This window comes from Corapipo altera, unplaced genomic scaffold (assembly GCF_003945725.1).
Source record: "Corapipo altera isolate COAL_440 unplaced genomic scaffold, ASM394572v1 61, whole genome shotgun sequence".
In the NCBI taxonomy this organism is placed as follows: Eukaryota; Metazoa; Chordata; class Aves; order Passeriformes; family Pipridae; genus Corapipo; species Corapipo altera.
The window spans coordinates 5,697,965-5,725,566 of NW_020884910.1; the positions used below are offsets into that span (position 1 = coordinate 5,697,965).

General features: G+C 39.6%; 1 protein-coding gene and 1 long non-coding RNA gene across 4 annotated transcripts in view; one reads left to right on the plus strand and one right to left on the minus strand.

The window, feature by feature from the left end:
• The window catches only part of POLQ (DNA polymerase theta), a 53,161-nt gene that overhangs the window by 624 nt on the left and 24,935 nt on the right, over positions 1-27,602 (minus strand). For 2 of the 3 annotated variants that reach the window (XM_027653471.1, XM_027653472.1), the window contains exons 13-29: positions 27,397-27,590; positions 26,964-27,088; positions 25,262-25,505; positions 21,293-24,444; positions 20,056-20,199; positions 19,255-19,451; positions 17,554-17,794; positions 16,300-16,493; positions 14,473-14,610; positions 13,007-13,181; positions 12,394-12,529; positions 9,769-9,887; positions 9,023-9,207; positions 7,849-7,960; positions 6,139-6,263; positions 4,501-4,654; positions 2,637-2,752 (exon numbers count right to left, since the gene is read on the minus strand). In XM_027653471.1, the coding sequence (XP_027509272.1) occupies positions 2,637-2,752; positions 4,501-4,654; positions 6,139-6,263; positions 7,849-7,960; positions 9,023-9,207; positions 9,769-9,887; positions 12,394-12,529; positions 13,007-13,181; positions 14,473-14,610; positions 16,300-16,493; positions 17,554-17,794; positions 19,255-19,451; positions 20,056-20,199; positions 21,293-24,444; positions 25,262-25,505; positions 26,964-27,088; positions 27,397-27,590 (5,751 nt within the window). Of the gene's footprint in view, positions 1-2,636; positions 2,753-4,500; positions 4,655-6,138; positions 6,264-7,848; positions 7,961-9,022; positions 9,208-9,768; positions 9,888-12,393; positions 12,530-13,006; positions 13,182-13,476; positions 13,571-14,472; positions 14,611-16,299; positions 16,494-17,553; positions 17,795-19,254; positions 19,452-20,055; positions 20,200-21,292; positions 24,445-25,261; positions 25,506-26,963; positions 27,089-27,396; positions 27,591-27,602 lie in introns of those variants that run through there. The other variant, XM_027653473.1, reaches the window with a different exon arrangement.
• On the plus strand, positions 17,381-19,175 carry LOC113951896. Its single transcript, XR_003529313.1, has 2 exons — positions 17,381-17,446; positions 19,048-19,175. It is a non-coding gene; the product is annotated as an uncharacterized LOC113951896 (long non-coding RNA).

Here is a 27,602-nt window from a genome sequence, read left to right on the forward strand (position 1 = left end):
TAGGGTTTATGAATGGAGAAACTGTATAAAGCCAGCAAGATTTTATGCAGCACACAGTTGGGACTGGTTCTGCACTGTTTAAGACTGCTTAGAAAAGAGGCAAGACTAACTTTCTATAAAACACTTGAGTGTCCTGCAGAGTCTCCTCCTTCCCCCACCTGCATAATTTAATAGACTCTGTTCTGAAAACTTAAACATACTGAAAGCAAGACACAAAACAAATACACCAGAAGCAAAGAATGGTGGCTCCTCTGTGCTACGCTGGCAAAAGAAGCCCTCTGTGAAACACAAACTATAAATCTCTGAGAAAGCAGATCACATTCAATGCAAGTGTTGGAAATACTGCCCAGGCCCTCCCTCACTGTTTTGTTGAGGTAACTCCTGCCCTCTAGTAAACAAGCGAGGTAACTGTTCTCTGCCCTCCAAAAGTATTCCTAAAAAAAAAATTCATTTCAGTACACAGCCAGGGAACCAAACAGTTCTTTCTGCAACTATTTGAATTATAAGAGACTGGATTTTTTCCTGACTGTAAAAACCTGCCCTGGATAAAGGGACTCTCTTTCCTACCCCAAGACCCATGCAGAATCCAGCTTGTCCTGGATTGCTTATTTGAACAAATCTTTCAATCCACACCTATCCGTGAACCTTTCCACAGCAAAGTGAAAAGAGGCTTTGAATTTATGGTGATTCCTCAGCTCAGCTAGAAGCCACTGTGTCCATAGAACTATTCAAGCTTTCTGACCCTTCAACACATTCTCATAATTTCCTCACAGGTACCCACTCTAGAAATTTCTCCATAGTTTTTTGCTGGGAAATGGGGGAGAGGATTTGAGGAGATCAGAGCACAAGAGTTTACAACAGCACTAAGAACTAGGGGGACATTTGTCTTCCAAACCCTTACATACCAACATTTCAAAATGATCTTGATAACCTAGAAAAATGCTTTGAAATAGGATGTAATTCGGCACAGATGAGTACAGAGTAGAAAGAAGCAGGGTAGAGAATTAGGACAGAAATAATCTACTGTTCAAAAATAGGATGAAAAATAACTGCCTGGGCAGGAAAAAAATGGGGTTATCAGAGATTAAAAACTGAGCAGGGCTTAATCAAGGCACACTACTGTGAAAAAGTAAGCAAATGAAATTCTGGATCACAGAAAATGTTGCTTGCATGATGCACAGATCAATTTTCCACTGTATTCAAACTACTCCAGCCTTGATCAGGTTGGGGCCCAGTATGTCAAAAAAACCCACATGAACCATACAGAAGGGGATTCTCTGAGAATGGTCACAGGTCCAGCACACAGCACCAGCAAAGAGCATCAGATGAGGGCTGCTGCACTCAGAGCAAGAGACAGTAGCTGTGCTGCAGGGGAGACATGAAAACCTGTTGTTTCAAGTGATTGCTCAGAAAATCTATGGATAGAAATATACCCAAAGGAAGTTAGAAAAAGTAGTAATAATTGACCTTGAAGTTGAGGCTGTTAATGAAAAAAATATAATACAATAAATAATAAGTAAATCCACTCACCTGGTTCCAGTTCTCCTGGGGACACCATGATAACCTGAAGTCAGTATCTAAAGATATAAAAGCCTATACTCAGGGAATCTCAGTTTTCTACAGGAAAAATATTAGGAGCCTTTTCATCTCTAAAACAGCCTGCCTAGATTGAAGCAGCAGATGTCTGACCAAAGCTGTCAAAATGAGCAAAAGCTCAAGATGATATTCAAGAGAAAAATATTAAACTTTTTGTTTATTTATATATATATATATATATATATATATATATATATAAATATTATATATACATTGAAAGCTTTCTCAGACTAGGAGTTACTATTTGCCATCAGGAAATGACCTTTTGTCAATTAAGATGTGCATGCATAGAAGTGGAAGAAACATATCCCCAAGATATGAAAGCATGGCCAGGTAGCCTTCCTGTGTTTGTGCTCAGGACTTGGGAAAACACTGAGCTAGAAACACATGGCTAGAACACTTGCCACTGAAAGCTGTCACACAGACACAAAAAACTTCTGTGCCCATGCACAGGAGTGCCTTCAAGGAGGAAGAGGACATTCACAGGCAAATATGCACGTGAAAGGCACCTTAAGTCCACACAGCACATTTCTTGTTCCTACCATGCTGCCAACGAGCACCATACTGCTCCTACCTGGAAGACAGGTAGGGAATGAGGAAACAAGCACTAAAAAAACGGAATCCTCCTTTCCCTGCACAGTACAAACCACAGCTGTAACAATACATGTTCTGAGTTAGGCACCAGAGTGTAAATAGGAAGGCAAAAATACCTCCAGATGAGGAAACACTTTCTCCTACACCTGTCAAAAGTACTAAGGTACTTCACTCATCAAGCCTTGCAGAGAAGTTGAATGATCTGCTGTTATAAGCAGCAAAGCACAGTTGAAAACAAATTTCAGTCATGGGGATGGCTTGAGTCTGAAAATGACGGTATCAAGCATGGAAGCATATTTTTTCACCTGATTCAACTTGGTTTTCACAGACCTTTCAGCACCCAGAGAGAGGGGATCCAGGGAAGAGAACATAAGCTCCTTGGAGGAAAGCTTGTTTGAAATACTGTCATGCAGTAGAGAGCTGAAAAAGTGAGTGCACAGCTGTACCTGGATGACATCATCCTCTGCAACTTCATAGAGGAGCTCATCATGCAGTTGGAGGATAAAGAAACCTCCGCTGATAGGGCGTAACATCCCCCCATTTCTCTTTCTCGACAGCCTTCCTATGGTGTGAAGAGCAGAGTTTGTTAGATACGATGATGCAAAAGCATGATTCTTGTATCAAAATCCTTTGCACATCCCTAATGCTGAAAAAAAGAACATGAGGAACTTAAAACTTGAAAAGCCCATGCCTACAGATAAAACCACAAAACATTACTATTCTATCAATAGTTTTATAGCTGAGGGAAAAATGTTAATGAAAAGTATTTGAGACATAAACATTTCAGCCTTACATTATAAAGGTATGAATCAGAACAAAACCAAGAGACAGTTGTGTCTCCTGAACCATCTGTTTTAAAAGTAAAGTTCAAACAAAATCATGTCAAGTTTAATCAGAAGCTGGTTTACAACATTCTCTCTGGCAATGATTTAGGATTCTGCTTTTCTTCCAGAAACATTTTAGTGGCTAGTCTAAAAAAGCAGTAAGCCTCCTCCCAAATGCAGTTTCTGAAACTGTAGCTACTGAGTAAAACAGAGGGTGGAAAAAAAAGAGCAGTTATTGAATAAACAAGTAAGCAACTGAAAAAACCAGGATCCTGACAGGCCTTCCCTGACAAAACATAAAACAAACCCTTCCATGGTAAAAACTGTTGATTTTTTAAAATAAACAAATACAACCTCACACACAGACACTCAAATGTTATTTATTTCTCAGGTTAGCTAACAGGAGGACTTCAGTTCACAGAGAGAGTTTCAAAGCATCAGTTCCTAACACAAGCCTCACACTGAAGCAGCAACGTTGAAGAAGCCACATGATGCAGGATGTTCCTCTGATGGCCCAGGAATTTCTAACTTGCTGAAATAGAATTTGTTCCAGTTCTTCAAACACTTAGTATCAGTGTTGGGAAAAAGTGTTACAAAGGCATCTACTCGCCTTCCTACAATTACATTGGCCAAAGTTCAGTAGCTGCAGCTCCTGGAGGCTTGTGGAGTTCTGCCAAACATAGGCCTTCTAATCATAGTTGACTTCTGAATCTTGTCTCTCCAAAATAAAACTCCCTGATATATTTTCAGAGGTTTGGCAATTAATTATTTAGTTTACAAATCAGACTCTTCATATTAAGACAACTTCATGTTTCAACTGAAGCATAAGAACTATCAAAGAAATATAGCACTCCATCTCTTAAGTTGTCTTTCTAAAAATATATGACTGGTGAAAAAACACTGTCTGCATTACACTAAAAAAAAAAGTTCTTTGTGGCACTCCCCTGGGAATGAGCACCGCAGCACAGCTTTGCTATCTGCAGCCAGGAAAAATTTATGCTGATAAGTGCTTCATATAATACACCCGCGGAGCCTCTGTATATCAAATTCCAGCCAACAAATTCCAGTCTTAATTCTAACAAAAAAATGTATTTTTGGAACTAGAAGTTGTTCCACTCAATCTTTTCACTGCCTCTGAAGCCAGAGTATCTGCTCAGTTTCACCTTCCTACTTTTGAACAATTCTGTGGTGGCATCACAGACCACATCACACATGAACTCTCACTGCCAACCTTTGCAAGATCTGCTCTGAGGTAATTTTAGTGTTCTGATCACAGCACTTGTTTTAGTTTGTGTGTTGAGCAGACATTCTCCATCCTTCCTCATGACTTCTTTTTCTACTGAACACAGATTTACCACTGTCAGGAAATAAAGCATCTCCCACCCCTAGGTCCAAAGGTACTAACTTTTCTTCAGGCTTTTTTTTTTTTTTAACATTAGTAACACTGAAAATTTTGCTCTAGTGTGCAAAGAAGAAGCAAGTATACCGGTTTTATCTCTCTGGAAGGAGTTCTCCAGATGTCCATGGGACTTGATCACAGAGGAGAAAGCTTCCAGGCGTCTCTGAATGTTCACAGTGGCTGTTTTGACAATATCTGCAGCAGATCCCTGAACAGTTGTATTCACAGCCTGTCGCTCTGCCTGAACAAAGACAGTTTTTCTCAAAACTCCAAAAAAAATCAATCAAATACAGCATGTCATGTGTACTTAATTAAAAATAATAAATATATGGCCAAACACAGGCGTAATAAAACTTCCAGATAAAGAGTTTGTTCTATCTGCCTGAAAGAAAGACACATTATAGACTAGGTTCAGACACAAAATCTCTTCAGGGGACTAAGAAAAGGATTTCCACAAATTTAAAATTAATGAATATCAAGGGTAACAACCTGCAAAAGTCACAAGCCACAAGGAGAAGCTTATACACATGGTAACAGTTTCACGAGGAGTAGAAAAATCTCACAGTTAATCCAAGCACCACGACACTTCTGCCTATCTTTAAAACCATCAGGAATAGATAACCAAAGGCAAGAAGCTGAACTTCATGGACTAACAATCTAGTCTCTACATTGAACTCTGACTGTCGGAGCATTATAGCTGTGCAAAAAGACACCAGATCACCATTTTTATTGACACAAACAACCTCTCTACTAATTCCCTCCTCAGACAAGAAAACTGTATTCAAAGGTTCTTCTCTCTTTGGTTAGAACTGAAACACGTTCAAAAAGTTATGAAGATGCTGAAATGAAAGTGTAGATAATTCATTAATTGCTCTTTAATATGATTTTAAAGAATAAATCAAAGTTGAACAGAAGATGCATCTACAAAGCTTCCTGCTGAAGTATTCTTCAGATCAAATAGTCAAATAGTTTCAAAACGTTTTTGACAGCCTTCTTGTTTCCCTGTCAACTATTTGGAGTACCAACTCCCCCACTTCCTCCCTCTTCTACTCTAGTCTTTAATTCCACACAACCTGATCCAGCTTCCTACTTAGAAGTATAACCCTTTCTCCCCACAAAAATGAGCCAACATCTCCCAGGGAGTCAACTCACTCTTACTGAAGTAGAACCTATGACAGATGTGTCCAAAACGACCTTGAAAAAAAATAATGCCAATGCAAAGGTATATACTAAATAAATATTTGCCTAACAAGTTAGAGCAATTTTCCTTTGAGGGAAAGTAAGAAAAGAACAAACACACAAAAAATATAGGATTTAAATGCCCTTTCTTGTTCTAGAGCTGACAGCATGTAACATACGAAGACTGCTGAGTGGGAGCAACTCAGCTTGAAGAGTTAAAGCATATCACTGTGTGAAGGCTTTTTAAAATCATGTCCACTGATTTCAATAAATTACTCACTTCCATTTCCAACGTGGGAGTTCTGAAGTGAGGTTAGCACAGTGATGACAGCTGCATACCCAGTCACAGAAGACTGACGTCAAACAGACCATGACAAAAGCTCTGTTATTCAGAGAACAACTAAGGAACAATGAACTAAGTGAGAAGTGGAAGGTCATGACCAAGATGGCTCACAAACCCTGTAAAACTGCAGATATGGCTATGCAAAGAAACCTAATCCTTTAAAAATAAAATTTAAAAAAAAAAAGGCACTGCACTCAACATACATGAGCTTTACTGTAGGGATTTGGATCTTTGATAGCTGGCAGGTATCGCCGTCTTCCCAGGATGGTCTGCACAAACCCATCTCTTCGGCAGCTCCGCACTGTCTCCCTTAAGAACTTCTGAACCCCTGTGCAGGGAAAGAGAAAGTTTTCTGTAATACAGCTGATGTTCCATATTGACTTCTCACTGGGATCATTGAAAGCTGCTTGGGACACCCAAGCAGCACAGAGGTAATTCTTTAAATTTTCAAGAGCCCATCAGTAGACAAAAGAACAGGAACACTCATTCAGCCTATTTGCAGCTCTGCTGCAAAACCTACTCAGACTTTTGAGGTGGAAGTGAGTGCATAGTGTCAGGATATCTTGCTGTGCACAAGGAGGTAGGAAGTCCATTCCACGCAGTGCCCAGGCATAGAGGGTCATATATGTATTATTGATAATGGAGAGGTCAGAACCTGGACCAGCACTGGAAAGATAAGTAGTAGGAAGAGAGTAAATTGAAAGCAGAAGTCAGAGCCCTTGATGCCTCAGGCTGCCTGACTTCAGGCTGTGTCACTTCAGATTCCAGGATGAAAGAAACTCACCCACCTGCACTTTGCAAGGGAAGGAGTGAATCCACTGAGTGTTAAAAAGAAACTAAGGTCAAAGAAAGGTGAGACAGGAAAGAGTCCCTTTCACTAGAAGTTCAGGTAACAACTGTACTAAAGTGGGGAAAGTTAACTTCATACAGGTTCTTTCAAAGTTTACAAAGTATAAAATGTAAAAGGAACTATTAAAAATCAAGACTGATAGCATTAGTCAATTCATTAGGTTTGTAAATTAGCAGGTTAGCCTGGCAATACATATCAAGTGAAAATCCATGAGAAGTGCAGTTACAATATAAGGTACACTGCAGAGTTTGTATGTATGCACATGTACTGAGAGAGAGGAAGCAGAAAGTCATTTCTAATGGTCAGAAAGGAGAGGTTATCCAGAAATCAATGGAGACTAAACAGACTCTTAAAACCATTTCTCAGCATCTGCCTCCTAAAGAAACAAACCCTAAATCTTCAGAACATAATTTTCCAGCTCATTTCCAAGTTCTATGATTAGAGCTAGCTGCCTCTTGCCCCATTTGCCGTCCCTTCGTTTTCTGATTGCAGCTCTATTCTCACTACAGCTTTCCTAAAAATTAACATGCTTCTTAGAAATGCAACAATGTCTTTTTACAAAACATGGGAGAGCTCCTCTGAGCAGCTGGATAAAAATTTAAGAGTTATATGCAAAACAGTTTACAACTCTATGAAAGCAGAAGGCAAGAGCAGAAGAAAGAAATGGTTATATTTAAAAATTATAAGAAGCATGGTCTAAAGTTGCACTGCATATCATTTGAAGGTGCGTGTTTTAATAAGGAAAAGCATGCTTCTTATTCAGAAAGTTGAGCTTTAAAATTACTCTTCAGGGTTTATTCGCTAATTAAAATAACAACAAAATAATTAATGTAATAAGTAAAAAACAAAGTCCTAAAGGTGAATAAAACCAGAGAGTAGAGTAAAACATTATGGAGTATCAAACTGTTTTGTTCATGCACTGGACATTTTCAAAATTAAAAGCTTTTTCAAGACATAGGATTAGCAGATTGAGATAAATTTAGGATTTGAAGAGACATGGAGAGAAGGAATTAAAAACAACAACTACCACCACCACCCAGCTCCCAAACTGCCATATCCAAACCTGTGTATCTTGCTTTGAAGGATTCAATGTAATTGGCAGCTTCATTTTCATCAATCCCCATCTGCTCGCCTAAGGATTTTGCTCCTATGCCGTAGATGATTCCATAGCAAATCTGCCAGAGGACAGTGTGAAGAGCCGCAACCATACGGTGAGCCATGCAGAGAAAGCAGAGCAAAAACGAAATGTGATTCACTGGAAGACAAGTGTATGGAAACAAGGGCAATTATTCAAGAAGAGACCACCTTTGAGTCCAAGCCATTCATGCTGCTGTAGCAGGGAGATTGCCAAAACGGAAACCAGTACACCGCTGAAAGCTCAACAAAACAATATTTATTACAAAGAAGTAGCCAACAAAACAAGAAGCCAAGAAACAAGAAAGAGAAGGAAAACAAGACCCTAAGCCAAGCCCCCACTCGCTCAGGGGTTACTTACGAGGTTGTCTTACCAACCCCAGAATGCTTAGAATTCCTCACAGCAGAAGCTGCATCCTCGGAGCATCAGCAGCCTCACAAAATGGCAGGTGTCCCCGCCAAGGCAACGTTGTCCTCCATGTGAAGCCTGAATTTGCTCCCACCATAAGCTATCTGTTTTTCATACAATTAACCCGTGATATCTACCTGGGCAGGTGCGACCAGCACCACCCAGCTAGAGGTCTTCGGTCCCTCCCCCCGTTGTGTAAGTGGTGTCCCTTCTGCTCACGTGTGTGCACATTAGAATTTCCCTGCCCCTGCGTGCTACACCTTGGGGGGTCTTTTCTAAATGAGTCTGGGGGCTTACTTCATCACCCTCCTCTTCACTTTCTTCTTCAAGTGTCCTTGGAGGGCCATTAGCCAATAGTGAGGCCCCAGTTAACTTCAGTTTATACAAGATGCTCCCTTCAAGGACAAAGTTCTCATTTATCAGTGCTTGTTTTCACATAACTTGGCAGGAAAAGAACAGACTCTCACAGGTGGCTGGGCCAAAACACAGACCAGCTACTTTTCTCCACTCTCATCCCCCAAAACCCTGACAGCTCCAGTTGAAATGCACTGGGAGTGGGAGAACATACAAAGCAACTACTGAACAATCATGGCAGAACTCAAACAAAAAAACATACTATTGTGACTCACAATGTGTTGAACATTGAACCTTCCTGCCCAGAAAGCTGCTACTGAATTTTTTTCCCTAAAATTACCTGCTTAGCTTGTTGCCTGGCCCTATCTCCAACAGCTTCAGGATCAATCATTTTCCATTCTGCTGCAATGCTCTTAAAGACATCAGTACCACTGTTCAAGGCTTGAATGAGTCGACAGTCACAAGACAAATGAGCAAGGATCCTCAGTTCAAGCTGAGAGTAATCGGCAGCCAAGATTAAGCCACCTGAAGTCAAGAAGTTATCAGAAATCATTATTTCATAAATTACTCCAGTGTTCCATTCAACTTTCCAGCAAGAAGGACTAAACTTGTCCTTCATTTTCTGCTCTAAAGTTTCCCACAGCAATTTCTATCAGACAAATTGTTGCCTCTTTCCCCAACGCTCAGGCCCGCCTGCTTTATATCTAGTCCCTACATCTGGAATCCATCAAAACCACATAAACAAGTATCTGTCCAGGTGACTGAGCCAGCGCAGGCAATGTGAGAACTGACATTTGGATAGGAAGAACATCAGGTAGAGTGCAATTTGTGTATTAAGAGCTGCCTAAGCTAACTCTTTAAAAACCAGGTATCCTTAAAGAGGAAATGAAAGTGTGAACATGTGAATTATAACATTTGAATACTCTCCTCAACTGAAACTCTCTCTTTTACAATCTTGTGAATAATTTTGAAGGCATACTTTTCCAAGTAGGTTGCTCAGACAGATATGTACTGTTACTAATTTTTAACTCTTCATTACATCTAGGATTTTTTGTTAACTATATACTTAACATTACAGAGCATTACCTGGGAAGGGAACAAAAGCATGCCTCATGCTAACAGAAAATGGTATTCCTCTTTCTTCGAATCTGTCTGCAGTCTGGAACTTTAGCCCATTAGGCAAAATACTGGAACGTTTTCTACATCTGTGGAGACAAAGAATGGCTGCTCTTCACAAATTTCTAAACCACTAAGAGACACATAATCATTTTTGCCACAAAGAATCAGTGAAAACAAGTGAGGCAGTAGCCTCTATTCCATTCTTCTGGACAATCCATACCTAAATTTGACCATGGACAGAGACCAGATAAACACCTGAAGGGATTTACTGACTCTGAAAAGATTTAGGGATAGATCTTCCTAGTACATTCAGGATTCAGTTCAGAAATTAGATAATTTCACTCTAAAAGAGGTAAGATGAATGGCCCCAGATCTGTGATAAGTGTATTCAAGAAAGAGAGCAAAGGAATCCTACAGGAATCCTAAAAATTCAACACCCCACCTTGAGGGTAAAGTTTTCTCTCAAAATCTTTTTCCTATGCAGAATGCAAACACTAGCCCATACGTAGTAGAGACAGAATAATTTCCCCCATAATGTCACTCTCACTACGGCACACACAAGCAAGCCTGTAAAAATAGAGCAGAATCATAGAATCATAGAATAGATTGGGTTGGAAAAGATCTCCAAGATCATCAAGTCCAACCCCTGATCCAACTCCAATTACTATATCAGAAGTTGCAGAAGACATGTTCAAAAAAACACTGCACATTTCTTCCCTAAAGACCAAGGAAAAAATTGCCCCAAAGCAACTCAATTTTCTTTTCTAGAAGGTCAGAAGTTTACAGTGTCACCCAGGTGTTCTGCATCCTCTCAGGGCTTGCTTAACTCTCCTGTCCCACCAAGTCACTTATAGCTGCAGATGGAATTGTATCCATCAGTGCACACCTCTGACACCATTAGTACCACCCAGTCCCATCAGCACGAGTCTACCAGTCCACTGGGTTCCTCCTTACCTTCCTTCCTGGAAGGTAAAAGTCCTTTATAAATCCTTGCTGTTTAGGTCAGGGATCTGAGCAAATTCTTTATCAAAATTAAATGGTATCTCTAAAATCAAGACTAGTTTCAGCAAAGCACAGAAAAGATATCATGCTCTCTTCCCTTGTGCACTTCCTTTTCTTCTTCTATGTTGTCATTTCAGGTATGATAGGGATCAATGAGATAAAAGATGGCATGACAGAAATAAATTTTCAAAAGAAATAAAGGTGAAGGACAATTGCATATTCTGGGTACTGCAGAAAATCACACTGTTCAGCACAGGTTCTCATTTTAGTTAAATGAGTAAGGGCTTTAAACTGTGACCTAATTTAGCTACACTGCTTTGGTCAGAAGCTTCTTACAACAAGAGGAAACAATAGTAATAGTAAGATAATAGTATGAACCAAAGCTTGGAAGGCCTGTTAGACTTAGGCAGCATGACAGTCATTTCTATGCCCTTAGGATTGCCCATCTTGCTAACAGAGTGGCTGTTTAACTAAGGAATGCAGGAAAATGTAGGAAAAGTCAGTCTGAGAAACAGACTCTCAAAGTTCAGCAGGCACTGCATTCCTTTGATAGACTACTGCTCTACAGGGAAGACTCTCAAGAACTCAGCACACTCCCCAGCCATCCTGGAAAGCTGCTGCAAGCCTGAGCACTACAAGAATTTTATCTCAGAACAACATTTCTGTCTCCATGGCTAGGCCTGGTTCTTCTAAAGAGAGCTGGACAAGATCCTGCTATTCCTGAGCTCTCTTCCCATGACCTACCACACAAGGGTGTTAGACACATGGTGGTGGGAGGCCCCAGACAGAAGAATCAAAAAACTTCTCAAATTTCTCACATCTTGCTGAGGAGAAAAAACTTATAAAAGTCACTCAGGTGACACATATGTGACAAGAACCTGAAGGAAAGAGAAACTGAAAGGGCAGAAAACCATCACCAAGCATGAACCTCAAAGCTCACAAGCTAATTGCTATAACATTGACCTTGGTATTTCACCAGACTTCCACACAACGGTTTAGGCTTTGGTATGTAATGCTGTCAAAGTAGAATTGTAGAATCATAGAAAATAGGGCATTTGGTAACAGAAGACAAATTTAGAAATCTTTTTCTGCTACATGACAGCTTTTGCAGGTCAGTACGACAAATGAAATTATTAACAAAGAACAAAAAAAATGTTCATCCATGTTCCCTTACAGAGGGAGTTGCACAGCATAAACCAAATGAACTTTCTTCTGCTTCTTCCACAATATCCTAGCCTATCTTCCAAGAGTAGGTCTTAGAAAGTCAAATTAGATCCTAACTTCAGTTTAATTACTTTTCACACTCAGGTTTTCCACCCGACAGCTGGGAGCATAACATTAACCTCACTGTAGAGGGTTTCATAAAGAACTTTAAAAAGCAAATGGTTACATGGAACCACATGCTATCAGTATTATTATGTCTTTCATGTATCACTGATTTTTAGGTGTTTATTCCCCTGTACGTGAAACACTGAATAACAAGTCACACACATGACAGCAGCCATAGGTGAAGTCAGGAAAGAGAAATTTGACAACCTGATCACATTAGGATCAGAAGATTAAGCAGAAGCTTTGCCAAGATCCTCCTACCTGCTCCCTAAAACACCACGACAATTAACACTTCCACGGGCTTGGGAGGGTGGGCTTTCTTCAACCACAGTTGGCATTTCAATCTCAAAATCTCTTGGCACATTCTGGATATTTGGCTCTGTGAAGGTTATTCGACCTGAGAAGGAAGACAAGGCAGAACTAAGTAAGGGTCCAAAAGGAGTTTCTCTAATTTAACACAGCTGCACACTCTCTGCATCTCCAAAACAGAAGAGGCAGAAGGGCAGGACAGGACAGGACCACTGAGAAACTGAAGAAAAGGAAAAATAATTCGGATTTAATGGGCTTGAGATGGTTCCCCATTTCTGTATCACTAATAAGAAACTTCCAAATGCAGAACCTGTTCTGGGGTCAGAGATTTACATGATAATATGTGTAATAAATGAATAATACTGCTCAGAGAATACAAAAGCTATTTTAAATACACTTAGACTTTTAGGGACAATTCATGTCAAATAGGTATTTCAGTATTTTCATTTGGTTGAAGCAGAGCACAGCGCTGATTTCCTATCTTTTTCCCATAGAAAAGCTGTACACACACACAAAAAGAAAAAAAAACCAGTAAGAAGTGAGGATTTTGCACATATTTCCTCACCTGTAGCTGTATGAGTCTGTGAAACTGGATATATCCTTTCCATTCCCAATGCAGAATTCAATCGCTTTTCCCTCTGTAGTGGAAACACCACTTTAGTAATGGCATTGTTGATCCTCCTCCATTCCAATATCAGCCCTGGCAATGGGTGAAGCGCCTTTAATTTCTCCAAAACGTCCTTGTGGGGAGAAAAGGGCACAATTAATCAACAGCCTTTTAAGCTTTATTTATAAATTTTTTGCAGTTCTGCAGGAAAAAGGGACTCCTTCACTCACAGTGAGCTTCCAGTGTCACTGCCTTAATATTAAATAGATATCCTCTACCCTTATACCACCTACACCTGAGTAACCAAAGCAAGTTTTATTACACACGAGAAGACAACCATTCTCTGTGGACTTCTGCGCCCTCATTATCAGTCTTAATCTGCACCAACCAATAAACCACTTGAAATGATCAAATAAAGCATCACTTGCCATAGATACCCTACGTTGTCTCCTCTTGTCTGGTATTAATGCTACTCCTCCATCTTCTTGCATATTTTTCTCCCTGCTCTCTCCTATCTGTACACTAGGAATACAAAATGAAGCCCTTGACCATGCTCCTTGAAATAAAAAGCTGATCACTAGCAATCAAATCCTTTCAGCTTCATCAGAAATATGAAGGGATTAACAAGAATTTCAAAAGACAGTGGCATGTAAACATTTCTAGAAATAACATTTTTCGTATGCAGCAGGCAGCTGCAGCCTCATCCCTCCACATCACAGAAGGAGGAAATCTCTTTGCTTCTTGTTCCCTCTCTGCCACCACCACTGCACTCAACATCTTCACTGCCACTTGAGTTTCAGAAATCAATACTTGTGTTCCAAGCACAGTACACTGAACAAGGGGAAACTAAGAAAACAACACAGATTAATGAGTCCTGAAAACAGGGAACATATATATCTGCTAATTTCACTTGTCTGGCAAGAGTACCCATTAGCTGCAGCTACAGGTATTAATGCAGGCCCACAATATTTATCAACTGGTAAGGATGTCAATAGCCTTCACATATATACAAGCTTCTGATATACTAAATTTGATAAACCATCAGATTAGCCATTCTGAAGACAAATTCTCTGAGGCACAAAATACAGATACGATAGTAGCAGGCAGGGAAAACGTATTTCATTGACATGGTATTTAAGTACCTCTCAAGCTGATGTCAAAAAATTCTTTTGCTATTGGCTTTACAAAATTATTGTACTATTTTGGTCTTACAGGTTATTTGGGAAATCAGATTCTGCCTGATTTATTCTTATTGAAGCTTGCCATTTATAGTTATGTCCTCACTATACTCAAGCTTTAGGAGAGGAGGAGTTACTAACTCTGCTAACAGACAAGGTAGAATCCAGTTTGAATTTCCAGTAGTAACTGGAGAAGCAAAAGATAGTTAAAATCTACTTTCAGATTAGAACCAGACATTACTGTACCTTGGTTGTACTCAACTGCTTGCTTAATCTAATCCTGTTTCCTTTAGCAGTTGCTCTTCTGGTGTAACCCAGAGTTTTTTTGTTCCCTTGAACCTTCACATCTCCATTTTGTGGCAACTTCAGTTCCAGGAACAACACCTGCAAGAGACCAGCATTTCAAATCAGTTTCTGCATGGTGCTCCCAGGAGAGAAAAAAAGCAACAGAGCACTTAAACAGCTTGTTCCAACCAAAGGATAGTACAAATGCTTCAGGTAATTAAAAAGCTGATTAAAGATCCCTGCTATCAAAGTCATTCCTCCTCATTTTAATTAACTACAAAATGCAATTTAAAATCTCATTTTCTGAACACTATAAGTTTGAGTTCAGAGGTATGTTTTTAGAAAAGGTAATTAACTCCATCCAGTAAGTGAGGTTACTGCTGACAGTCAACTGTAATAAAACGTAATGTCAAGATGACTAAAAGTGGGAAGAACAATGGAGAAAAAACAGAAGTGTTAGCAGAGAGCAGGCTTCAGAGAAACATGAATGGCATGGAGGGAGGTGGTCACAAATGCCTTTTATAGAATAGCTAGAATATTAGATTTGCTTACAAACCGCCAAAAACTGGAAAATTAAGTATACACTCACTCGGTGACAGACAACACAGCTCTTCATTTTTCACTCTGTGTTTCTATGTAGCATCATACACTACTTAGCAGCTATTGTGTTTCATTTCACAGCTGGCAGAAGGGAATAGGAAGTTTCTCTCACGCATTTATGTAGCACAGAAATTTTACTGACACAAAACTAGAAGGGTAAAGTTCTACTAACCTATACAAGATACTTTACACGATTCGTAACAAATTTCCACATGAGAAACTTCCACTCTCTGTAGTTCAGAGAACAGCATTTGAGAAAAAACTTCCCTTCCCCTTTTCCATGGAGAAGCGTGAAACTGAAGTCAAGCATTATGTCAGGAGTTCTAACTTAGACTACTGTTACTGAGCAAGACTTCTACATTTGCAACAAAGGAGGAATATTTCTGTGGAACTTCTTTAACTGATGGCTGCTTGCAAGTTTTGACTACTTCCATATAATGTATAGTCCCTTAGCAAGAAACTAGTACATAGGAAAAAAAATGGGGAAAAAAAAGCATGCACAGCAATTATAATCTATTCCAATGACTCCATGTAACCTATATGAAAAAATATGTAGTGAAATTCTTCAGGAATAAAAGTATTGCTCATTTACACAGAAATCTGTTCCTTAGACTTTAAAAAAAAATTTCAGTTCTATACAGTTCCTAAAAGCAGACAGTAGTTGATTCAAAACTTTTAAAGCAGTCTTTCCTCCTCTTTCATGCTATATAGGGACAAGGGTAACAATGTAACTTAGTGAGTACAACTATTCTTAAGAGTCAAGACTACATGACATCGCATCATACCTGATGTGCACAAGACTGGTGTTGTAAAAAAGCTTCTCCAGTCCTGAACCACTCATCCAAAATATTCCAAAAGCCATTTAATTGGCAGATCATCTCATGTGGCATGAGAAACCAAGGTCCTACACAAACCACAGGCTTATTTCCACTTGTTTTTTATTTCCACTTCTACCTTCTTTATCTCTGCTAAAGTTGGCAGAATGACCAGTAACAAGCAGGAGAGACACAGCCTCTTGCAGGCAGCAAGCCTCCAAAAGACAAATCTCTGAGCAGAGTTGAGTTTGCGTGTCTTTTTTTCTTACGCAGTCTGCCCAAGAAATTTTTGGTTTTTCTTCAGTTTTAGCCAAAGACCCTTGAGAGTAACTTCTGAGAAAGCTCTCCCCCTTGCACTCTAACCCTCACGTACCTCTGCGATGTCATCAGGGCTGGTGAAGGAGAAGCTGTGGCCTGCCAGCTGATATGCCTTGGTCTCAATCTCGCTCAGTTTAGCTTGCATGACCTGTTTCTGGGTTTCATATGCTGTTGAGCTAAAACCAATGCCATTCAGCTCCAGCAGAGCTAAGCAATAGTGGATGGGCATCTCCACTTTAGAAAATACATCTGTAGTAAGTACAAACCCCAAGAAAAACTTTTATTAAACAGATCAACTGCAGATCAACAGATTCATAAAAAAAAATGGAGATTGCACAGTTTTTAAAATACTGAATGTCGAGACAGACTGAAATCTTCTTCTATAGATTTCACTTGAATACTTTTGTTCATGGAATATTTCACAGTCTTATGACAAAAGCGTTTAAGAAAACAGCTTCTGTCATTTTTTGTTCCAAGAAACACACATCTCTTCATATATCAACATTTTATAAACCACAGACATGTTTAATGTAAGGCCTTCTAACTTGATACACTTTCATTCTACCAGCTACATCTTTTAAAAAGGTTCTAAGGTTTAGTTGTAACAATCATACATGATTTGGTAAGCTTGCAATAAAATACTTGAGTGAAACTGGACCTTAATCTTGGGCTTTGGATATAATTAAGGGGAAAGTATCAATGACCACTGATAGGTATGTGCTTTTGGGGGTTTTTTTTGATGGCTTGTTTATAAACAGCAACAAGCACTCAGCAATTATTAGTGCAAACATACTGGATCATTCATTATGGGATCACAAGAGCTTCATGGACATAACACATACATGGCAAACAATCCTATATTGGAAGGCCAAAGAGCAAGAAATCTCCTTCAGAACACATCTGAGGATTTAAGAATTGCTTCTGACAAGGAAATGCAAAAACTTTTGAAAAAGTTCATGAGAAACCAGAGACAGATCCACGAGTCCTCTTGGAATGGTCAGGGTACTCATTTGGAAGGTAGGGACCCAAGTGATTTAGAGACTTAGAACAGACTCTGCTGGTGTCTTTACCAATGGAACTGGTGGATATTTGGGATATAAAAATTATATTCTAATTTGATTTTTTTTTTTACAAAACAGATATATTTCCAAGGGAAGTTCCCTCTTTTGACAAATTAACATTTTGACACAGATTATAGTTAGGTAAGAACTTCCAAATCTCCTCCTCTTCCACACTGATCATTTAGCCCATGGTAGCACAGCTACCTTTACCCTCCATCTTTGCCCCCAAGTGGAGAAGCTCTCCTCACCTGTCAGATTTTCCTTCTGTAATTCACTACGGAGTTGGTCCATGACATTGAAGACAAGCACAGACTCTGTTGCTGCTCTGTACCTCCCAGAATGATCTCTGCTGGCACTAAGCCCCAGGCTCTGCACTCCTTGGCCAGTGCCTACAGCTTCCAGCAGAGGCAGCTCATTGGGGAGAAAGTTAGTCACCATGTTGTGAAGTGTACGTTCCTTAGAGCCAGAATCGAGCAACCAACATGCAACCTTAAAAAGGGAGACCTCCATGAGACTTTTTTTTCCATTTCAGTCGTAAAACAAGACAAATATTTAGCTGGGGATTAATGCAAGGTTATAGCGCAGATAATTCTTCTTGATTTGGCAGGCAAACTGCAGTTAAAAGTTACATGATTTCAAAGAAAACCTTCAAGAGGGCATAAGTCACTGAAAAGCTTACTTCTCACTCAAAGTTATTTCTGCACATTTGAAAACCTTATCCTTTGTCAACTAAACACATCTTGAAGTGTTGTCCTTGGGGTTTTTTGTCTATTAAAACATAACACAAAGTGAATAAATATAAAAATCAGGATCAAAACATGCTTAATCCAAAAAATGACTTTGTAAAATCAGAACTTGCTATTGATCTAGAACATGAGCCAAGCTGAGCTCTCCTATTTTTTGTACATCAGCACTAATGCCAAGAATTCTGCGTGGCATATTTTACTCCTGGTAAGCCACATACCTCTAACTGTCTTCAAAGCAATTTCATTTATAGCTATATTTCAATTTCTTGTGCCAAAATAGGATAAAATACAGGGTTCTGCACTGTCTCTGCCATTCAAGCAGAAGGTAAAAACCATATGTGTATATTTATGGGGTTGGGGGGGGTGTGTGTGTATGTATATAATCATTGCATCACTAAAATGAACAAACATGAGTATGACTTCAATTAATACATGGAACAGAGCAGGGAAAGATGTTACTTTTATTACTCTTTAATTTTATTCTAAAACTATGTCTCAATATGAAAAAATCAATGTTTGTACTTGTGTTGAACACGTTAGCAACTTACCTGCAGAGTTGAACATTATCATGATGCTATTCAGTCTATGTGTGATGCAAAACTTTAAAAATCAATAGAAATTTCTCTGCTTGTAGAGTTTTTCCTAACATGGACAAGAAGGTGCTTTTACCTCAATCTAGTGTTTCATCTGAGTTACAAATAGTTTCCAAACCTTTTGAAATTACATGTAAACTTTGTTTTCTTTTGAGAAAATAATGGTAGCAAAGTGGTCCATACACATGGCTTGTAAATCTTTTGCTTACCAAGTCTCCTGTTCTCAGAAGCAATAATCTGACCAGAAGCACTTCTGACATTTCAGTCCCAGGCTTCTTATTGGAACAAGCATTAAGCCCTGTTCACTGAGACAGGGGAGAGATTTATCTTCATCTTCCTCACCCAAGCAAGGTATAAAAGAATAGTGTGTTAATCTCTCACTGTTCCTTTGTTTCTCTTGCAGGTACCATCAAACCCACATAGCAAAGCAAATGTCCTCTAAATACTGTTTAAGATTTCCCATAGGAAGAAAATTTCACTAAACCCTCTGAGAGGTGTGCATATTCAAACATAAATAATAGAAGGAAAGTACCAGAAGGTACTCTTATCTTTCCACTGGTGTGTTTAAACTAGTAGTTTTACCCAAGCTAAATTTCTTAATCCTGCAAACCTTTGGGTCCTCAAAACTTCCTTCCAAGGAGATGCCACAAGCCATCAGCAGAGTTTTGTAGTGCTGAATGAAGTCATACATGATAAGTGATCGCTCCTGCTTGGGCTTCTTCTGCAGATACAGCTGCAGATGATATAGTCTCTCTGTTACAGACAGGCTTTTGTCCAAAGGTGGTGGTGCCAAACTCATACTGATTTCTAAGGCAGGAAATACAAGCAAAAACCATCTTTTTACCCACTGTGTGATAAGAAAGGCAAGAGAAAATCTTGTGTGCAATCACCTAAAGCACAAAAACTACAGTTTAAGTATGAACAAATAACAATATGTCTATACTGACATTACATATTTTATCAAACCAGACAAGGCTCCCAAAAGCAATACGTTGTGTCTGTACTAACAAACAAAGGATAGCCAGGAATCAAACCCTAATCACAGGGCTACTTAGCACAGATAGGGCTATGTTCAGCATTCAAGTGTCAGATTTGTTCTGAAGAAAAATTGGAAGAGATTGAAAGAGAAAAGCAAATAAGATAAAGAGAACATGGGCGTATGCTAACATTTTAGCCACATGCATACTCACAGTCCAGTGTCTGACCCAATTACCTGGCCTTATTACATAGTATAGGTACACCCACAGCAACATGTTCAATGGTGTTTAAATATTTACAACAGCTAAATTACTCCATCACACAACTGAGTTGGGTTCAGAGCACTCACAACACTTCCAAGAACCTATCTGCTGAAGGTACTTTCTTGAAATGCAGTGTCATATAACCTAGCACAGCCTGTCCACTCACTTACCAGTCTGGTCCTGTATCTGCTGCAAAGAGATATAGTAGGCATCTTTTCCGCCCCAGCACACTGCCAGTCCAACTACCACAACGTCTTCATAGCCTTGGACAGGAAACCCATCATCTTTACCTTGCATTTGCTGAGGAGAACTCACTAAAGACATATTTTCAAGTTACAATTACAAAATGGTATTCATAAACAGGATCTTGGAAATGTAAATACATACAGCTGAGCCTAAAACTGAATATTGTTAGTCTCAGTAATGCAAAGGAGCTGAGTGTTAGTAAAGGATGGAGAACTGATGTCAAGCATTTCCTTAATAGGTCCTTGGAGACGGTAAAGAAGTATTAGCCACTTGTTGGTATGTGAGAGCATCTGAATATTAACATCTCATTGTGTATCAAATATTGAAATGGTTCTCTGTTGTGTAGTCCTTTTATCACATGCACCACGTCATAAACAAGTTTTTGTATATTATAAAATGAATATTACATTTACCAGTAAACATTACAGATTGTTCAGGGGCTCCACTGAGCTGTGCTACTTCTGTGATTGCTTCTGAACCAAGGTTAAATATTTTCAAATTTGTAAAATGTAAACTTGGTTCAATATAAGCATATGTGAAATTCAGATCAGTGTCTGGATTGTTGCAATATTACTTCATTTTTTCCCCCAAAAGTATTGATATGCTGCAGTTTGCTGCTGCTTTATAAACATACTCTTCCTTTAAAATGACAAGATTAAGCAGTTAGATTCATTGCTGTCATATTGCCATAACAACAACACTCCTTAACTATGAAAATATATTTTTGACAAACGTGAAACGCTTTTCAGAGTGGAAGGAGGGAATATATTTCTGTCTCAACTCTTGAAGAGGTTGCTAGGAAAGGCTAGAATTTGGAAGGGATGCTGAATGAGCGGTTCCACCTGAACATGAGGAAAAACCCATTTACTTTGAGGATGACAGAACATTGGAAGAGATTGCCCATAGAGGTTGTGGAGTCTCCTTTCCCAGAGATATTCAAAAGCTACCTGGACACAATCCTGTGCAACCTGTTCTAGGTGAACTTGCTTTAGAAAGGGGGTTGATCTAGATGATCTCCAGAGGACCCTTCCAATGCCAAACATCATGTGATTCTGTAATATCAGTAGTATCAGTAATTTCCCCCCCTTTTGCAAACCCTTTCCTTCTCTACTCCTGCCACCCTACTGTTCACAAAATAATGTGCTGGAACAGGGAACTGACCTTTTTTGAATTTGCCACCAATCGTGGATTTGGGAGACAAAAGACATTTTGTTCTTTCGCATGCCACTGAGATGGAGAATCTGCTTTTTTCCTTCCATTCTGCAACGAAAGTCTGGAAAAGTGCTTTGTTGCTTGCTACATCAATAATAGTGAAACTTTCAGCACTCAAGGGAACAAGAGGATCCTGAGACAGCTGCAGTGAAAAGCCTTGGTCTATAGCAGAATCATCTTTTATCTCATCAGTCTCAGTTGGGTCTAGACTCCCAGTACTGACTTGGAGTGTTTTTACCTGCTGCTCTGCATTGCCCTCACTATTCTGTTGTGGCTGAATCATTTGTCCTTCATTCTTGCAGGTGACTTGGCTCTTCCTTGCAGATTTCACAGAAAGAGAAAAAGAACTCTTTGGAAAAAGCTCTTTGGGAGGTGTTGGAGGAATAAACCCATTATTATTATTATCTGATGGAGGACAGGACGTTCTGCTGCTTCCCTTGAGCTGAAGTGTTATGACATCTGTTTTCTGAAGATGCAAGTTTTCTGTTTTGTTTTCTTTAACCTTGAAAGAGCTTTTTAAATCCTGGCAAGTGGGCAAAGGCTCTGGTTTACAACAGTCAGATTCAAAAACTAGATCTGGTTCTTGATTAACAGTAGGAGAAACTAACTTTCCTTTCAAACAGGAACTTACTGAAACTGGTTCAATGCTTGAGGGACTAGGCCATTTGTCTAACACATCCTGCAATCCTGGGCTTAGTTCAAACGAGCAGTCAGTCCATACCACTGGATGGGGTTTCTTATCTAAAGTTTGCTGGCTTCTCTGGAGCTTTTCACCTTGATCTCCTACTAAATCCTTCGGTCTGGGGTCATTGTTACAAATCACTGGGTTTATTAATCCTGATTGACCCTGAAAGGTAGCAGGAAGATCTTTCAGAAAAGACGGGGAGTTTCCATGACCTAAACCTTCAGCTATTGTATCAGAGGGTGCTAGAGATACGTTGTTACACTGTGCAGGATTCTCGTGTTCTTGTTGATTGCCACTGATATCAAATTTATTCTGAACAGGTCTTAGATTCTGCAAAAGACCATCTGGAGGAAGCAAAGCCTCTTGCTTCTCCACAGGGTCCTTTCTGTCAGCTTCCATGATGCAAACAGCTGAAAGGTCAGTGACATTACTGAAGCTATCATCAAATAGCAAGCTATCACTCATATTTAGGCTTGCTTCAGGGACAGGGTGGTATTCTATTTGTACAATGTGTTCCCTTCCAAAATGGGAGGTTGCTTTATTAAGGTCTTTAGACACATTCTCCCCTTTCACAGAATTTTGGGTCTGGTAATCTTGTAGAAAACTGTGTAGCTGTGAGTCAGTCACTGAGAAATCACTTTCTTTAAGGCAAGGTGCAGATTCTATTTCCTTCACTATGGGCTGTAAATTAAGGGCTCCAGACTCCAAAACTTGATTACTGCAGTGTTGAGTTATGTTTTTGGTAATGTTATTTGTTGTGATAAGACTTGATAAGCTCAGTTTCCTAGCTGTTGCAGCCACCCTTTCATCGGTAGCATTCTCAGTCCATAAACTGCTTAGGTTTTTGGAGATTTCCTGCCGTGGTATTGCTGCCATCTCTGAACCTTCTATTCCCTGCTGTCCTGTGATTCCAGCTGCTATCTCCTGTTTTATTATCATCTCAGTTTGAGTATCCAACTGGAAACTGTCTTCAAAGTCTCTAGAGTCAGAAAATAGATCAGAGGCTGGACCATTCTGAACATCATCTGCATTGCAAACACCTCTGTATTTTCCTAGAAACTCTTTCAGAAAAACCTTGGGATGACTGTTGCCTTTCTGCAATGTTCCAGCTTGTAATATTCCATTGGGCTTTTCACTCCCATGTTTGACACCCTTCTCAATCTGAATATTGCAGATTTTATCCTCACTAGGACAAAAATGTATCCTGCTGTCACAATGGACATGTCCACTTCCAGAGCAGCTCGCAGTCACATTACCATGATCTGTGCCTAAAGCCATCTCCTGCCTATCAATCCTATCCTCAGCACAGCTCACATCTGTTTGAGTTCTATTAATTTTATTCTGCTTATAATCATTATTTTCATTTCTCTGTGTCCTAGCACTACCAGGTATGACTCTACTTGCTATAATATTATGTGTCTCCACACTGGTGCATGGAGTACCCTGCAATATAACAGATGCCTGCAAACGTGCTCTCCCCTTAGGTATGCCTTCATTACTGGTGGTGGGCTCTGTAAATAATGCTTCCATTTTATCTTTTCTCCCAATCTTTATTTTGTCCATCTGCACAGAATTTGAAACTTTATGAGTTAAAGAATCTGTTTCCATGAATTCCTTATTATTTCGGTTTGAAAAAAAATTATCTGTAGAGATGGTGGAGTGGAAAGCAGGTGGATTTTGTATGTCTATGCTAAGTATATTTGAACCTTCAAGAACTGACCTCCGCAATTTTGAAGAGGTATTTTTGTTCCTAGTGCGGTTTAAATGCACATCTGTGCTTTTAATCAATCTAGAGGCTGAAGACTTTGTTCTCGATGTTGGTGTTTTTCCTTGTTCAGTAAGATGTTCTGGGATGGCTGCCCTGGAATCTATCTTGGTTTTGATTAGAGAAATTCCTTCCCTGTTTTCATTACCCGTGCATGTATTTGGCAGTTTTTTAGCACTGTACACAATATCACCCTTGCCTTCCTCTGCTCGAGCCTGTTTCTTGCCTGGGACTTCATTCTCACACCTGGAATTTTCTGTGCTACTGCTTAGCCGTCTTTTATATCCCTTTTTAATATTTGATAAGTCTCCGGTCTGCGAACCAAGGCCATTAAAATGCTGAACTCTAAACTCTTTTTTGTTTAACACCCTTGAAGACTCAGCAGACTCCTCTCCATCTGACCTATGCAGTCTGTCTTCCAGTTCTGACTCACTGCTGATCATAGAGGATGTATCAGTCTCAAGAAAAGACTCTGGGTTCCACTGCACTCCCATCAGTGCCAAATCCTGCTGCAGAAGTCTCCTGGCTTCCTCCACAATGACAGAAGCTGCTTCTCTTTCAGTCAAGCCTTTCATTCCAGCCATCCAGATGCTGCGCACAGTCCGACGCTCCTCTGCCGATTCTTCATCTTCATCCACAGCCCTACGAACACTATGGGAAAGGTAACAGACAGATGCAAACATTCATGCAAAAAATAACAAACAACAGAAGAAGCTGGTACTATTCTGTTTTGCTCCCATTTCAATGGCTTCACAGCTTCCTTCACAGAAGCACTCTACCTAAAATATAATGCACTTAATGGGAAATAACTTAATTGGAAATAAGTATTTCAGTTTTCTAAATGTGAACGGATGTCAATGAAAGATACTACTGATTGCATACCCCAGAAGTATTGCCAGATTTCTGTGTCCAAACATGTACCTTAGAAGTCCCAACTCCCTGCTAGGGCAAAATGCAGGTCTCAATCGATCCTCCTCCATGAACAGTTTTCCAAAGAAAGGAAACTTTAGGAGCATAAACCAGACAATTACTACAGCACAGTCCCACAGGTATTTGATCAAGGAAGCTTGTCACTACATTAACATGAAAATCACAAGAGAATCTCAAAAGATAATCAGTAATAAATCACAAACTACTTTGATCATATGGTGCAGCTGCTTTTTAGAGGCAGCAAAAGCTTCCCAGAAAGCATTAACAATTCATCCAGGACTAAGCAGTGCATTGAAAAGAGGAATAAGAAGAAAATTTAGGTCTCAAAAACTTAGGTTACAAATAAAAGATGTTTCTATTAATTTCAAAATAATCAAGGAATGACTGTGATCAGTCACAGAGACCTACAAGCTAATTCTAACTAACGTTTGGCATGAAGTCCTAAAGGCTGCCATATTTTACCACAGGTTTCATCTTGTAATCCTTCACCCTAGAAACAAACTCCTTTTATTGACTTCTGGACTTACTGATTTCTCACCTTTTGAATGGCACTGAATTCTTCAGAGCAGCTGCCACATCATCAGGACTGGCTTTAGCAAGATCAGCCACGGTGACAAAGCCAGCATTGTAAAGTGTCCTGGCACGCTGTGCATTCAGCAGAGATACTCGTACCAGGTCACAAAGCTCCCTATGAACCCCAAAAGTGAGGCGACTCTGGAACTGAGAGAGCAACAGCTCCATGTTGTGCCAGCCCAGTCGATTACAGAAAACTGTTATCATTCCTGGAACACAAAAGTTACATCAGTGTCTTAACTCCAGTTCCAGTTCTACTAAGCTGGATTCACTCCCCACCCCCCAGTCTGAATTGGTACTCACTTTACATTTCCCACCTTCCCATTACTTACAGAAAGTAAATCATGCCTATTACAACTATGACTAGGAGCTGATCTTGCAGAACTAGTTTATCAGTGAGGTAAAAATTCTGAATGACACTGGTTTTTCAAAGATGCTAATCTTGAAAGTGTGAAACACATGTACATCCTGGAACAGGAGTCCTATGAAACAACCACACTGAAAAAAAGGCAATAGAAAAAGCAGTGATGAGAGGCACTAAGAGAAGCCACAGATCTCTGAAGAAGGCCAGCACTGATGTCCATAAGAGCAAATTGTGGATTACATAACTTCAGTTACTGAGAGTATCACAGGAGATAGCAGAACCTATAATAAAGGTTACAACTGCAATCCCCAGCGCATGGGAGAAGGAAAAGAGCTGGAAAAATACAGTTGCATACTCACAGATTGAATCTACAGAATATGAAAATAACTGAAAGACATGGCATCCCTCACTATTTTTATAGTGATTATAGAATACAACTTTTATCATCTCTCTTAACTATATGTCATGTCAACAGTTCATATTACTTCCCAAATTATTTTTGTGAAAATTATTAATACTGGGAATAGAGAATTATGAAACTGCTACAACAAAAAGTTATTTATACTACCAGAATTAATTTAAACTACTCTGCATCAGTTGGCGTGACCTTTTCATTTTGGGGCTTTGACTCATCCTGCAACCCACACATAGGGTTTCGCAAGTTGAGCTAAAACTGTCTTATAAATTGAAAACCCACTTATGGAGTAATGGAGGACTTAGGCAACAGAAAAAAAATATCTCAGTGACATGGTGGGCTGTTACTTCTACTCCTACACAGCCTAATTAAGGATGTTAAGTTAAAGGTGGCAGCTATCTGACCTCTTGTGATCTGGTGATAAATGATCCAGAAACTACTCGCTCTATTTTGAAAACTATAACCTTATACTTTCCAGTCAATTAATTTTGCAACTAGAAGAAAGCCATGTTCCATCTTAGAGGCCCCAACCTTTACCCAATGCTGAAAGCTTCTCTTTCCTGATAGAGCAAAGTTTTAGAACAGATGTGTAACTATTTACATCTTTAGTATTGAACAAACTACACAGTACACAGATGATTTCCACAGATTTTCCTCAGCATGCTACAGGATTGCTTGATTCCAGTCAGCTGACCCCCTTCCCACAGCACACTCTGGGTTCCATCTCAAAGCAGGGGCAACCACAGGTTAAGCTATAAATCTGTAAGAGGTTTTACAAGACTGTTTGTTATTAGTACTACACTGTGGCTATCTTAGCCTCATATCTGGAAGGAAAAAAAAACCCTGACTAACCTAAGACTCCTCAGGTATTTTGCCCAGACAACTCACCTGCATAAGTGGCAGCAGACTGCTGCAAGGATTGAAGCTGGCCACGACTACAGCCATATTTCTTGGTCATATCGTTTAAGGGAACCTCGCTGATTAAATCCAGAAGGGCAAGACTGGTGAAAAACCTGTTGAAGAAGCACATGTAGAAATAAAACTGTCGTACAGGGCACATTACTGTACATGGCAATATGCACCATGATAGCATAGGATAGAAGAGCACACAAAAGAAACAGAGAAGATGGCTTCCAAAAACAACAGCACAAACATCTTGTGCCAGCAATGTTCTCAGACCAGAGCAAACCAGGTCCAGGTTCTCCGAGCTATCAGCTCACTCAGAAAGAGAGCCAGTTCCTGAAAATAGACACAGAGCCTGTCCATCACAAATGTTATAGCCTCTAGTATTTGCACATTGACACCCACATTCTATGGGTACCTTTTGTGGATGGCCATTTGTCTGTGCTGTTTCTCTGTTTTAGCTATGATTTTGCCTCTTACAGAACGAGCTAGAAAGCCTTCTTCAATCCCCACCAGCTCAGCCACACGTTTCATTGAGGCAGGAAGCTTCTCCCATAAGCAGAAAAACTGGTACCAATCAATTGTGGTCCACTCCTCATACACTGGGGTGACCTAAAAAAAATA